General features: G+C 40.3%; 1 protein-coding gene across 1 annotated transcript; it reads right to left on the reverse strand.

Moving 5' to 3' along the window:
• Positions 1-2908: 2908 nt before the first annotated feature.
• LOC129095303 (uncharacterized) lies at positions 2909-11220 on the reverse strand. Its single transcript, XM_054603698.1, has 6 exons — positions 10848-11220; positions 6563-6724; positions 5556-5637; positions 5410-5470; positions 3722-3903; positions 2909-3631 (listed from the first exon to the last, which is right to left on the reverse strand). The coding sequence occupies exons 1-6, from the start codon at positions 11218-11220 to the stop codon at positions 3559-3561; spliced, it is 933 nt and encodes a 310-aa protein (XP_054459673.1). The 3' UTR covers positions 2909-3558.
• Between the last annotated feature and the right edge of the window lie 4943 nt (positions 11221-16163).

Below are 16163 nucleotides of genomic sequence, written 5' to 3' on the forward strand. Positions count from 1 at the left end.
TTTGAAAGATAATTAGTCCTTCTCTCAAATACTTTTTGTTGATGAACTCTTTAGGGCTTCAGTTAGTTAGAAAGACTCCCTCCACTGCAGAATTGACCAAAGCAACAAATTGTTTTCTACCAAGTACGCATGGAAACATAATTTGCGGTATGAGGATTGCTGTATTGCAGTTTCTTTTACTTTCTTGTGACTTTTGGCATGACACAGCTGTCCGATTTAAAGTCTTGAAACTTTATATCTCTGCTCTCGTACTGCAAATAACTGGACCACCATCTGCAATAATTTGGACATTTGAGTCCCTGAGCGGCTCACAAAACACTCTGTGTGTTAAATAACTCTCTCGTTCATGCTATTTGTTAATTTTCTTCACTTTAATATTTGTCCTTTCATCCAATGAGTTCTTTCTGCAATTTTTTTTGTGATTATAACAGCGAGAGGATTTGTTCTTTTTTCAGAAAAAAAGTTAAATCTACCGTCTTTCATGTCATCATGTTGTGCTCTTGCGATGAAGTAATTGTGTTGTGTTATGTGCAGTACAAAACATGGTTGAGTACAACAGTATTGCCCCGTAGTGGCGGATCGTTGTTTGCATGATACTCTTCAAGCCTCAAAATCTAGAAATAAAAACCATAATAACTCGAGCGTTCATTCTTTTTGCAGCAGAAAGCCAAAGCTTATGTCTTTCATGAGTGTACACCGTTAACTTCATTACTTTCAACGCATTTGCACTTACTGCTCTGGTTTATTGACATACAGTGCATAACTTAAGCTTAGGCTGTACAGATTTTAGAGACATGAAGATATTACACGCAAAAATAAAGACATAAATAAAAAGAATAAAAGACAGGTGGACCATTTCAGAGTTCAAAGGTTTAATGGCACACAGATGTTTACCTCTATGAACTATATTATTGTACTATTGTACTATTTGTACTATTTTCATCGCAGTAGTGGAAAGAAAAACTAATAAACTTGCATTGTCTGATTTCTGGAAGTTTGTTTAAAATATGTGCTACATTCCGATGAAAACCTGGCTTGTGAAAAACTATTTAAGAGTGTAAGTTAACAATATAATCAAATAAGTATTGGTCAATGTCGATACTTCATACGGTACGAACATGCATCTCAGAACTGATTGTCTTTCAGCACGAATAACTTTACCGTCTAAAACTACACAACTTCCATTTAAATTGTTGTCAGGTCACAGAATACAAAAAGATATACGAGTGAAAACTGAGGACTCGAGCTATTTCCGTGCTAACCATTTGACATCACAGAAAACTGGAATTAAAGACGATCTAGATGTCCAGTTCTGAAGAAACAATGAGTAATGGGTGAAGGGTTTTAAAGGGTATGTAATATCAGGTACTATAAATAATAAATAAACGTCCTGAATGACCGTCTATGTAAATGCTGGTGTGCAGTACCTGACACAGAGAGGAGGAAGACGACGAATCCACCGGCTGCTGCTGTTGAACTCATAGCTGCTCCTCTCGTCTCCGTCTGGGTGAAACAAGTAAACCACACATCAAGAAAAAAATAGACACATGAGGTCTTGATGGGTAGCTGTCATCTGTGGTCTGTGGTCTGTAAACAGTCTGTCTACCTTCCTTCCTCTTTAGAATATTAACAAAGCATGGTGTCAGTAAATACCCAAATCAGATGTCAGATAAAGAGATAACCAGTTGTGTTGTAAAAAAAACAAAAACATGAACCAGTATTGGGGAAGAATAGGGGGGGGGGGGGAGTTGTTTAAAGAACTATAACAACAAAGAAAACAGCGATTAAAGATAGTTAAGGTGACATTATACAGGCAAAAACATTGTTTTTAATGCCCTGGACAATTTTAAGATTTTGTTGTATTTAAATTCCATCACTTGTCTTCTTTCAGACTTGTGGAAAGAAAATACCAAAATACACATTCAGGGGTTTACTTTACCACTTTGTCTTTTTTTCGTCTGTAGATCTCGCCTTAATTAAGAGTTTTGTAGTAAAAAATGCCTCATTTGCATATTAAAACATAACATTTCAGACTGGAGATCCCTGCTTTGACATAAAAACGTCACGTCCTTTGGTTTCCATGGTCAAATTGGACCGCTGTATCCTCTTACCCCTCAAAAGGAATTGTAGCCAGGTGATGCAACTTCTCCTGTTTTGTTACCTCATGCTGGTTGAGGATGTGGTTCAAAACCACAGTAGATTACTATCAATAAATGGTCATTTTATTGACAATAATTTGGTGAAATAGATTGGTCAATAAATCCAGAGTAAAACACAAATCATAAAAACATCAAAGCTCTGTAAACAAATACAAAAATAAGTTTTAATAAGCGCACAGTACTGAAGACTTGCTGTTCTTCTTGTTTTAAGCAAAACAAAATGGACAGAAACTAGATTTACCGCCTCCACCAGACAGGGAAGTTGCAGTTTACTTACATGTCTGTTCAAATTGTCATAATTAGCATATTAATTATTCTCTAAATGAGTTTTTCTCAGACTCTGATCCATAAATCTCCACTTCAGCAAGTGTCATGAGGTCCAGTGAGAAAATTTAAAAAGTTCCTCATTGAGTCCAAGTGGACGGACACCTCGAAAACAAAGTGCTTCCAGGTGCAGAATAACAGCAAGTGGGCCATATAATGTAAAATAAAGAAAGCAGCAATTAACATATTTTGGCAATGTTACAGCTGGAGAAATTATTTAGAAAAGGTGTGTAAAAAATAGAAAGTGTAGAATGTACAAAATGTATTTGACAGGATGTCGGAAATTTGCTACAATGTGTCTTCACTTACATCTAGTGGCTGCAGAAGGAAACTACAACTAAACATTCCCCAAACTTCTCCTGCTTCTTTTCTTTTTTCTTTTCAAGTAGTAGAAAAGTTCTATTTTGCTATTTACCTATGTTTTAGACACATGACCTGTTATTAGCTCACATATACATTACTGCAGGAACAAGTCTGGCTAGTTTTAATTTCCACCTTCGCCTTTCTTTTTGTGACCGCTCCGAGCACTTCAAGTTGAAAATCTCTGAACTTTTCAGAAAAGCGATGGTGACATCACGTTAGAACATGGAGTCCAAGCTCGTTTTGGCCGTGTCTGTCTATCCTGAGCTCTATATGTCGGACAGATGCCATCATATCAAAGACCGAAAACCGATTTGAGGAAGACAGTTAATTAATATGGGTGTCTGTGACGCATCGTCCTGCTTGTTTCTAATGTCAGGTTCAGCTGTTAAAAGCTCATACATACAAAGTTAGAGATATAGAATCTTCCAGTTGGTGCTCACGGTGAAAAACAATGTCAAACTAATATAGTAGCCCTAATAGATAATAAAAAAAACAAAAATGCGATGCCTATCATATCAAGTCTATCATAGTACGGTGGTTACAATCGCATATATTGTCATATATACTGCAATATATTCAGTATAATTTGTTAATTCAAATGTGTGTTTTATGTATGGCCCTGCAGTATTCTTAGACAAGCCTGTCCTGAGGAATAGGCTTCAAAACATAATTTAGTTTCATGAAGATTAAAAAAACATGGATGGAAAGTAGACTAGAGGTTCCTCTCTTTGTTGACCATACAGTACAGCGCAGCTGGATCCTCTGCAGCATCCTGACCTCTGGTTCTGAGGGGACAATAATTGCATCTATGAATAAAACATTATTGTTTCAAACTGTCATTTTTATTTAATGTTCTTGTGCGAGGAGCAGCTCACCTCGAGGCCACAGGGTTCAAAGCCACGGCAGCGTAGACGATCATCTCTTCTTCTTCCCTTGTTTCTTCTTCGTATCTTCTGGACGGAGCCGGTCCGATGTTGGAGTAGACCGGATCTGCCTGGTTTTTGGAAAAGTGGACACTGGCGTAGTGAAGTTCATCCTGCTGCTCTGCTGGTTCCATCTGTTGGACACATAAGATTCATTTTACACGTGAAGACGGCCTGCCGACAGACAGAAGTTAGGGTCAACTGTCACTGTATCGCCGCTTTCCCACAGCAGGAACTCTCCCACGGGACTAGGAACCCTTTGGAGAACTCGTAGCGTTTCGACAGCAGGGAATATAAATTAAGGGGGCATTAAGCTCAATTAAAAAAAGGCCCTGGTCAAGGGTAGTACTAACTGAATGTACAGGAAGTCACAGGGTGGATGACTGTAGCTGGTTGGTTTCACACAAACAGCACCACTGCTTCAACTCGTGTTCATAAAAAAGGTACTCTAGAACCAAGTTAAGACCATTTTGGGAGGAAAGGAGAGCATTTATTTTTGTTTAATAAGATTCAAAGTAAAGTGTGGCTTTGCTGTCTGATCCAAACTCATTTAAAAAAATGTAAAAAAGACAAACGATCGTGAGCGGTGTAAGAGAGAGAGAGACGGTGCGTGGATTGTTTCACGGAGGTTAAAGCGTAAATGAATAACCATCAGACACCAAACAGGTGAGTTACTATGGAGACACTCTTTGCTCGATTTCCCTACTTTGCATTGCATTCATTGGAACGTGCAGCAGTAAACATTACCCAGCAGTAAATGTCATCGCAGTGAGACGAAACAGTGCACTGCTTTCTGTCGTTCAGGCTGCAGAGTGTGTTTACCTCTGTGACCACCAGCGGCCCTCGTTTAGTTGCTTTTTCATATACCAGCGGACTAAATCTGACGAATCTTCACAGGCTTTTAGATTGCTATGGAAACGCAGACAATGCAATTAATTCATTTGGAAAAATAAAACTAAAAACACCTAAATTTGTCTGCCTGAGTGAGTGTGTGGGAAATATAGAGAACGATCCTAACTATCAGAGACAACCTTTTATTATTAAAGAGCACAATAACACTCTCATACTGTATTTTCTGTAACTAAGGAAACAATCTACTTCCTGTTTACACCGGCACACGCATGTCCAATGTATGTGAATGGTCACGTGATATCCTTTTCTTTTTTTTTTAGGTGCTTGAGTATGGATGGGGATTAAGATAAATTAAGATGAAATAATCCTTTATTAGTCTCACAGCAGGGACATTTGCAGGATTACAGCAGCAGAGAGGAGACATAAGTAAAACACACACAATCAAAACAAGTATTATAAGTATTATTACACAGTAAAGAATAATAAATAAGTAAAAAACATTAAAAACCACAACAACTAAAATATTATATAAATAGACAGAATCATTTTTAGCATGACTTCTAGAACGCTGCTGAAATGCTTGTGTGGAAGGAGATTGTATTCTTTTTTAAAACGCTGTATGAAAAGTCATAATTGATGTGTTTTTTTAAGAGAAAATAAAGAGAGATTTGGTCAAGTTTTCGGTTTTTAAACTGCATTTTAGTCTCAACGCCAAAAGCTTTTTATAGTCACAAAAATTCAACTAAACTGTAGAGCCAGAATGTGTTTTTTAACCTCCTCTTACTTACTCGTTCGCTGGCGTCAGGTCTCTCTCCACGCTCAGACCGTTGCTTGGAGGTCTTCTTCGTTCTGATCAGAGGAATTCATTTTCAAAGTTATAATAAAATGAATAGATTTTGAATAAGAACATGAATTACAAAACAGAGCTGCTTACATGATGCAGAGGAAGACGGAGATGAATATGATCCCGAGAACAAACGTAGGAACTGATGCTACAGCTAATAATTTCCATGTTCCTAGAAAACAGTGATCAAATAAAAGAAAGACTGACAGTTAATAATGGAGAGACAAAAAAGAAAAAAGATAAGTTGTGAAAATGTGTTTGTAAAATCAATAATAACCCCCTACCTAAGACACAAATGACCCTGGCGCAATATTCGAATTATATATAAATATATACATTTTTATTGTATTTTATTTTTTAGATGTTGGTTGGTTGTTTTGATATATATGCTTTTTCTTTCTTTTCTGAGAACTACTACTGTATAAGTGGTCACAGTGCATGTGTATATAAAAAAAATGCAAATATGGCTCAATGCTTGTTTTTATTGTTGAACTAATCAAATAAAAAGGTAACTACTGGACAGCCAGAGTCAGAATTATTATACCATATATTAATAAAAAATACAAATAATTATAATAAAAATAACTCTAATTATAATTATGATAATATTATATTAAAAAAGAATTATACTAATTATGGTTATAATAATTACAATTATAACTATGGTAATAATAATAATACTTTATGTTATGTTACTTTTTTTATTAATTTGGCAGAGTAGCTCATCACAACACAAATAACTAATATAGATTAATTTAGGAAAATACTCTTATTACCTCCACATTCACAAGGGCAGCACATACAGCGTTACTCCTACCGTTTTTTCCTTTCACAATAAAAGTCCTAGACAGAGTATTCTCTACGTCACTACCTTTCAGGGAAACTTAAATTAATGTAGCATTTCACTATGAGGCATCCCAACAAAATAGCTTAGAATATGTAAATATCACAAAATTGCATGCATTTTAATTGCGCAACAGCAATGACGCAATTAACGACATAAACATATGCTTCCTCTATCACACATGGAGCAGCAAGCAACATCTAATGACCCAGATGGTGTGTTATTACTTTCAGATGCAGTGTGGAGAACTTACCTGCCACAGCAATCAGATGTAAGGTGGAGTGATGACGTCCTCTGCTGTTGAGGACTACACAGGAATAATTCCCACTGTGTTCAGCTCTGAAGTCAGTGATGGTGAAGATCCGTCCTGATGCTTTTGGTGAGTCTTCACCCTCCTTGTACCAGGTGTAGTTAGCTGCTGGGTTAGCATCACTGCTACAGGTCAGAGTCACTGAACTGCCCTCCACTATCTCATCAGAGGGACTCACTGACACAGAGGGAAGCTTTGGAGCATCTGGAGGGGCATTACAAAAATATAAGCCGTGTAAGATTTTGAAGGAGATTTGTATCATGAAAATTAGATTAAATTAATTTGACTTACACTGGACATTTACAAATAGAGATGAAGAGTTGATCTCTCCATGTGGATTCTCAGACTTGCAGTAGTAGATCCCTCTGTCCTCAGAGCTGATGGAGGTGAAACGATAAATGCCTTCTTCTCCACGAGGACGTGATTGGTTCTCCTTGTACCAGGTGTATGTTAGCTGCTGGGTTAGCATCACTGCTACAGGTCAGAGTCACTGAACTGCCCTCCACTATCTCATCAGAGGGACTCACTGACACAGAGGGAAGCTTTGGAGCATCTGGAGGAGAAAATAGAGAAATCATTTATTTATTTAAGCATACATTATATATAGACAGACTTTTGTAAAACGGGCCTAACCAGTATGTTTCTGTTTCAAATATATAGTTTAACTCACATTTCACATTAATAGAGATGTATTCAGATATCTTCGTCCCCAGCTGGTTCTCAGCTGTGCAGTAATACTGTCCAGAGTCAGAGGACTGGATGGAGCTGAAGACCAGCTGAGGCTTTTTACTGAGACGACGAAACGATGAATATCTATTCTTCTTGTACCAGGTGTATTTAGCTGCTGGGTTAGCATCACTGCTACAGGTCAGAGTCACTGAACTGTCCTCCACTATCTCATCAGAGGGACTCACTGACACAGAGGGAAGCTTTGGAGCATCTGGAGATGCATAAATAAATAGCAATGAAAATAATTAAACAACTGCAAGTTGCATAAATACTACATGTTATATTTAAATAGGTAGTTGTGTAGCAAATCTGAGACATCAGAGAAAACTCTTTTTTATGTTAACTAACCACTTCATGTTCCTTTTAAAATAAGCAGTTTCACTCACATTTCACATTAATAGAGATGTATTCAGACGTCCTCCCCAACTCATTTTCAGCTGTGCAGTAATACTCTCCAGAGTCAGGGGACTTGATGGAGCGGAAGACAAGCTTTGGTTCTTTACTGAGCAGTGATTGGTTCTTCTTGTACCAGGTGTATTTAGCTGCTGGGTTAGCATCACTGCTACAGGTCAGAGTCACTGAACTGCCCTCCACTATCTCATCAGAGGGACTCACTGACACAGAGGGAAGCTTTGGAGCATCTGGAGGAGAAAACAAAGAGGGGCAATAGTTGAACTGCTTGTGTTGGTCAGTAGTTCTCACAGAATGTTAAATAACTGAAAAAATGTAACAACTCTCTAGGTCGTAGCAGCTCTGTAAGAATTTTTTAAGTGAGAATGGTAAAAGTATAAAAGGTCAATAAGTTTAATCAATCAATAATGTCTTTAAACACTGATTGGACAGAGTTGGATGTGAGTATATATTTTGTGTCTAAGTCTAATATTCTATGTGTATGAAATGTTTCACCATGGTGCGAAAAGAGAGGATGAGCGGAACCAAAGCATGTTGAATATGTTCATAGTGTGTTAGCTTGTTGTTTTTCTTTTGTTCCTAGGAGGATTAATCTGGACAGCAGAGCATGCATCTCTTCAAGATAACCCATGAGAAAGATAATTGACGAAGAACATATAAAGTGGTAACGAGGATAGTGTGCATATCTGAAAGCGGTAAAGACATACATATTAGAATAGTATCTAGTTATAAGGTGTGTAGTTGTCAAAATTTGTGAGCTCGTAATAGACATCAGTGAGGAGAAAAACGGTCGAAGCCGGCAAAAGAGTTCCCCACACCCTCTGGATACGGTCGGTGTCTGAAGGAGTAGGAAGGCACCAGAGAGTACTAAATCTGCAAGCTCGTAAATGTCATAGAAGAAAAAGAAAAGTGTTGAAGCAAGCAATGGTTTAGAGAGGAGCTTAATTGAGAGAATATTAGAAGCATCGTTAGGAGTCTTGAGGTCTGCGATATAAAAGGAGAATTATTGCGTGCAACACTAGGACAGGGTTTGAGAGAATATCGCACGCAATGCTAGGAGCCCTTGAGGACTCCAATAGGAGAATTATTGCGCGTCACTAGGAGCCTATGGGACTGTGATACTGGCCAGAGGAGTGTAAATATTGCACGTAAATAATGCTAAAATGAGTCAGTGCATTTGATAGTGTAGTAGTGTATAAAATGGAACATTTCAACTTAATTTTGCGGTAAAGACATGGCATATGAAATTGAAATGCAATGTTTAATATCGATGATAAAACATAGTAGCGGCTTGATTTGATTAGAGAGTGTTTGATAAGAGTAAATCCAGTGCAAACAGTGAGTAAAACTGCCTTTTTCGTCATCCACTGCTACTCAGTGACCTACAGCTGCAGACTGAAGCTGAAGAAAACATTTTTCCCGGCAAAGTAGACCTAAAGATGCTGAGCGGTTTTACTCACATTTCACATCAATAGAGATGTATTCAGACGTCTTCCCCGCTCGTTTTCAGCTGTACAGTAATACTCTCCGGAGTCAGAGGACTGGATGGAAGGTAAGACAAGCCGTGGTCCTTCACTTGGAAGACGAAGGTATTGATTTCCTTTCTTGTGCCAGGTGTATTTAGCTGCTGGGTTAGCATCACTGCTACAGGTCAGAGTCACTGAACTGCCCTCTGTGATTTCCCCAGTGGGAGTCACAAACAAAGAAGGAACCTTGGAGCATCTGGAGGAGACATTACGAAAAAAAAAAAAATGTGATATAATGTGTGTGTGTGTGTGACAAGCAATGTACTGCCACTAGGGTGTCCCAGACATTTCAAACCTCACATTTCACATTAATAGAGATGGATTCAGATGTCTTCGTCCCCAGCTGGTTCTCAGCTGTGCAGTAATACTGTCCAGAGTCAGAGGACTGGATGGAGCTGAAGACCAGCTGAGGTTCTTTACTGAGAGGAGGAGACCATGAATATCCATTCCACTTGTACCAGGTGTATTTAGCTGCTGGGTTAGCATCACTGCTACAGGTCAGAGTCACTGAACTGCCCTCCACTATCTCATCAGAGGGACTCACTGACACAGAGGGAAGCTTTGGAGCATCTGGAGGAGAATATACATTAAAGCAATTAATTAGATTTATAAAAGAAATCACTTTAGGGAAAAATAAATCATGAATACAGTGGGGCATCTGGTTGAGAAAATGTTTCCATGTTTAAAATTTAAAATGAGCATGAGTCTGACTGTGGAAGTGAATGTTAAAAGCCTTTACACAACGGGGGCTTGATGAATTAACACGAAAATGCGAAATACTTGCCTACGGATATTACATGTCTGGGGCTTTCATTGTGAAAGATAAGAACATGAGTGTATCTAGAATATGCTGCCTTTGTCACAGTTGAAAGAAATAATAAAGTGTGCCATCTTGGTTTAGACTACAGCAACTCATGTTTGTTTTATCATCCTAATAAACATGTGCATACTCAAACCATTCTGCACAACGTGATTGGTAGATGCCTTATGTGGTGCAAAATCTCAGAAAAATCAACCTCTTTCCAAAAGAAGAATGTAAGTAGATTTTTTAATGCATAATATTCACATTTAATGTCAAAGTACTCCTGAAAAAATAAATAAAATAGATTGAGATGCAAATTAAATGCACGAAAAAAATAAAATAAGAGTCCTTTGATGTGCAAAAGCATTTAGGAGTCACTATATATTTTTAACATGTTTCCCTCCTGAACTCACACACTGGCAGAGAGCGGTACTCCTCGTATCCTTCGACAGCACAGGAATAGCTGTTCTTATCGTCAAAAGACACTCTGTAAGAAGATGTTTCTTTATCCATTTGCTGTCCATTTTTGTACCAGACATATGAAGGATCATCAGTTACATTACAACTGCTGTGACACCTCAGCTCTGTCTGGGCCAAAGATCTCCCCACCTGCACCCTGAGTTCTGGATACATCAAGAAAACGGCAGAAATGTAATTTCAAACTAAACCATTAAATACATAAATGCAAACAGAAAGTATTTGCATTAGCGTTTCCTGGACACTTCACAATTTAAAGAAAATATACCAGTGAAAATGTTACCTGTGACAGACAAAAAGACTCCAGGTGAACCAGTCAAACCTCCACCAGGTTGGTTTGGTTTGAACTCGTACTCAGCTGAGTCGCTCTCTCTCAGGTCTTTGATTCTCAGAGTGCAGTCGTCCTCATGACGACGATACTCCACACGATCTCTGTAATGTGAATCGGTTGTCAGATCCACATGTGAACGACTCCTCCCTTTGGTAAACCATAATCCCCCCTCAACTCCGTCATTTCCCGTCGATGGGTATGTGAAGGTGCAAGGGATGTTCACCGTTGACCCCTTCAAGGCGCAGATCTGAGTAGAAGTGTAAGTCACTCCCAAGTAGTCCTGACCCTGTATCACTGTAACAGAGTAATCGGGAACAACAGTCATATTCATAACAGAGGAAATACTTTTTTTTCTGGGGACCCACCCATTTACGATAGGCCTTATCTATAAATCGTCAGATTGTGTGTGAATGACACAACTCACAACTTCCTTTTCTGCAAGGGTGGCTCAAAAGTGTACTGCAGACAGAAATGTTGTGCAATATACTGAAACGTTTCTGCAAATGTATTTGGTCACCCTAAAAAAAAAAATCTCCTGGGGGTCCCGACCCAGTTATTGAGAACAACTGTGCTAGATGACTAAATTGAATTTCCCCAAACTACTTGCACTCAAACTCCTCACTGCAATTTAATAAGACAAAGATAACTACTATCAAAAATGTAATGGGGCGTAAGTGTTTCTCTCTATGGTCACTTCTTTTCATGCATTTTGAAAAAAAGGATCACTGTTAATTATGTTTATAACTTTTATGCCATTTCTGCATTGAGCCACAATGTGCACAGATTTAGAGAAGTGTTGGTGATCAGGAATACAGCCGACCTGTGAATCATACAGCAAATTTCAGGAACGGCATGGGAGGGAGACGTAATTATAAGTAGTGTTGCTATAATAATTGCCATGTTGCAGTTTTGTTTACTCTGGCAACATGGCAAGAGATGTGCGAGTCAACACTGTGCTGCAACTGTTTGTCATATTTAGATAACTAAAGGCAGTTTACTGTAAACACACAGAGAAGTGAAACATCACGGTGACGTCTGCAAGTAACCAAATGATATAGCATGTTTGGTTCCTTTTTTTTTTTTTTTTTTTTTTTTTTTTTTTTTTTTTTTTTTTTTTTAAGTTCTTGGTCGATGGTATCTTGCCCTCTCAAAAAAAAGGATGTGCTTACAGTTAATTCAAGCAACATCATCCTTCCTATGCATTGATACAAAATATTTAAATGTTTAAGTAAAAGGATGCAGGGGGATGCTGCATGTGCTGCTCAAGACGAAAGTCATCACAACAATAAAACCATGTGCAAAACATCATGATGCAGAGAAATATTTGTTTGCAAAATAAAATTAACCACAACAACATACAACACAGATACACAGGTGAATGTTTGTTTTAGTGGTTTGCATCACTTCACATATTAAAGCTAGACAAGTGACGATTTAAGAAGTATTTTTACATAATTAAAAACAGTAGATATTCAGTACCTGGCATAGAGATAACAAACACAATAAATCCACCTGCTGCTGCTTTTAAAGTCATTGCTGCTCCTCTCTCTTCTCTCTGTGACTTAAGGGAAAAATAAACATCAGCAGGTACATAATGTCTGCAAGAAATATCAATATCAGAAAATTCTGCTTACAAAAGAGGAATATGTCGTCTTTGAAGATAAGCCTCCTCTGTGCTCGACACGATAAGCGGAAGACAGAAGTGAGGCTTCTTGAGTACACAGACATGCTTCCTCTTCACATGATCAATATGCATGAAGTCGGTTACTGATTGGAGGAGAAAACAGCTTGTTTGAAGTTTAAAACAAGTGAGTTTTCTCATTGAAACTGGATATTTAAATGAATGACCATATTTAAAAGTGCACATGCTATTACATCGGGTAGAAGTTTATGAATTTAGTTGACACACGCTGAAGGAGACAGGCGATCCTCTCATCCTTGTAGCTGTAGGTTGTAATCCAGAAAACAAGCCAATGTGTGGCCTGATAGATTCTGTGAATACAGCCTCTGGATGATGGTATCGACGTATAGTTTCCTGTGACATCTGGGACTTCCATAACATGTACAAAGCAGCAACAGTGGTTATTTCAGCCATGATCGATGAAACATTGTGTACACCGATTGACAATGTACAACAATATAAAATAATCTATTGGCATATGCTTGTTCAAATGTATTGTGTTGGTTTGTGTTCATCAGTAGGCCCATCCTGTGACATTCAGAGTTGTACCAGGTAAAATACTTCCCGTTCCAAGCTTCCTGTTTTGAATTTGAAGAAGTGATACGGAGCTCGGTGTCTCTCTTTCAGGTTAGTGATTCTCAGAATGATTTGTCTTCTCTCTGTTACGAGGACCTGAACACCAGCTCCATACTGGGACTCTTTGCTAATGCTTTGGTCGCTGAAGTCAATCTGATGCTGGACTGGCCATCGACACCTTTACATAATCCAGTCTTTCAGACTCCTATTCTACATTCCATCACTCTTAGCAAGTTGTTTTTGTCAAACTTGAACACTGTGGCAAATATAGAATGTGCTCCGATCATACACTATGTTCATAATGTGGCCAATATGACAGAATAAAAAGCCATTTAATAACTGTATTAAAAAAATGCTACAAGTGTAAAACATGTTAATGTTAAGCCGGGGAATTGTCTTCCATGTTCGCCCTCTTGTTTATTTATTTTTTTACAAATAAGACATGTAGTGTAAATTAAAGTGCTACTGAAAAATATATGTTTTGTTAAATTACTTAGATTTTAGAGACACTACAGGTGAATATGGTAAAAAAAAATGACTTACTGTCACAAGTGTACTTAGGACCCAAAAGCAGTTTGACAGACTCAAGGACTAGCAGGTATGAGTCTTTAATTCAGGTTGGACAAACAGATGGAAACTGAGCAGAGTCACACAGTACTCCAGCCGGTAAGACGCCAAACAGCCATGGGAATAGGCAGACAGAATCCTCAGAGGCCACAGAGTCAGAATCCTCAGCCTGGTGGGTGGTGAGGGTCTGGAGGAATCCTCAAAAACCGAGGCAAGGCGAACAGGCAGAACCCCTCTAGGGGGCGAACAGGAGGACGGGGCCACAGGGACGACCAGGCTGACGGATCCTCTCTGGAGGCCTGGGGTTCTTGGACAGGGGGCTCTCGGGACCTGGGGTTCTTGGACAGGGGGCTCTCTGAGAGGATCCGTCAGCCTGGTCATCCCCTTGATGCAAAATAACATGTATTTGATGTTAGTCTTTTAAATTTTAAATATAATAATAATAATAATAATAATAATAATAATAATAATAATCAATCCTTTATTAGTCCCACAATGGGGAAATTCTTTCTCTGCATTTAACCCATCCCGGAGGAGCAGTGGGCTGCAATGAAGCGCCCGGGGAGCAACTTGGGGTTAGGTGTCTCGCTCAAGGACACCTCGGCATGTTGCCGGTAGAGGGGCTTGAACCACCAACCTTGTGGTTACGGGACAAGCGGTCTACCTCATGTGCCACAGCCGCCAAAATTTTTAATCTATCTATATTTGTCGCGAGTAGATTACATACAGAGTCATTGCAAAGACGCGAATAGAGGCAAGTAGACGCAAAATTGAACCAGGCAGTTGACATTTTTCAACTCGGGCGAACACTGCGACACTGTGTCACAAAGTTCTATCAGCGTGGAGATTTTCCTCCTGTCATCACTTACGTCCTGTTGTTGTTGAATCAGAAATAGAGGAAAAAATATTGAAACCGTAGTTGTTCACCCAGAGCTCTACGATACCTGATATAAGTAGAGACTGGACGAAACTATGTGTATAAATGTATACGATAAATGCTATTGTTTGTAGCATTGTTATTGCTACAAACAATAACAATGCTGCCATATTAACCCCTATATGACGTTATTTTGAGTGTTGATGGTGCTGCTACAATGTAAACAAAGCTGAGCAACAATCGATCCGAGCTCCATTAAGAAAACAAGCATTTTAAAAGTGATTTGTTTGTCGTCTTCAGAAAAGAACTAACAAAACATGAATTAAAACTTTTTACAAATCAGCTGTCACAGTTCTTCCTCCATACTCCATACTGCAAATTTCCCCGCTGCGGGACTAATAAAGGATTATCTTATCTTATCTTATCTTGTCACTCTGTCTCTCAGTTCACTCCCAGCCTCTCATAGCTCTGCCCCTTCTCTCCTGTCACTCCACATCTCACTCACCTAATCAGTCTTACTCAGTACACCCGTCTGCCACACCCACCTCATCAGCACAATCCCTCGCACCTACCTTTCGACGTTCCGGCCGACTCCTGACCCGTTGGCGCTCCGGCCGACTCCTGCATCACCTGTCCCGTCGGCGCTCCGGCCAACTCCAGTCCCGACTGGGCCTCAGCCTTCCCCGGGTCCCGTCCCGGCTGCTCTTGTTCCCGCTGGGCCGCAGCGTCCCCCTGCTCTTGTTCCCGCTGGGCCGCAGCATCCCCCTGCTCTTGTTCCCGCTGGGCCGCAGCATCCCCCTGCTCCTGTTCCCGCCTTGCCGCCAGAGCCCCAGTCTCGAGAGCCCTTGCCGCCAGAGCCCCAGTCTCGATACGGAGGGTGTGTTAAGGAGTAGGAAAGGGAAAAAAAGAAAAAGTGTTGAAGCCAGCAATAGTTTAGAAAGGAGCTGAATTAAGATTAAGACTCCTCCAATGAATCGCCACCTTATCGTGGTGGATGGGGTTTGTGTGCCCCAGTGATCCTGAGAGCTGTGTTGTCGGGGGCAATAGCTCCTGGTAGGGTCTCCTCATAGTCGGGTGCAATGTGAGCTGGGCGGCAGGCTGGGGCGTGAACCTGGGCGTGCTGACCCCCGGCATCACAGACTAGCTCTAGGGACGTGGAATGAGGAGTTGACCAGAACGCCGACGGGTCAGGAGTTGACCGGAACGCCGACAGGTCAGGAGTCGACCGGAAAGCCAACAGGTCAGGAGTCGGCAGGTGCACCGACTGGACAGGAGTCGCCAGGAATGCCGACTGGACAGGACTCGGCAGGAATGGCAACTGGACAGGAGTCGGCCGGGGCGCCGGGACGGGTCAGGAGTCGGCCGGGACGCCGACGGGTAAGGAGTCGGCAGGAACGCTGAAGGGTCAGGAGACGGCAGGAACGCCGACTGGACAGGAGTCGGCCGGGGCACCGACGGATCAGGACCGGCTGCCGAGGACGCCGACGGGACAGGAGTCGTCCGGAACGCCGAAGGGTCAGAGGTCGGCCTGTACTATGTAGGTGCGTGTTCATCAGTAGGCCCATAC

This window comes from Anoplopoma fimbria, chromosome 9 (genome assembly GCF_027596085.1).
Source record: "Anoplopoma fimbria isolate UVic2021 breed Golden Eagle Sablefish chromosome 9, Afim_UVic_2022, whole genome shotgun sequence".
NCBI classification, from domain to species: Eukaryota; Metazoa; Chordata; class Actinopteri; order Perciformes; family Anoplopomatidae; genus Anoplopoma; species Anoplopoma fimbria.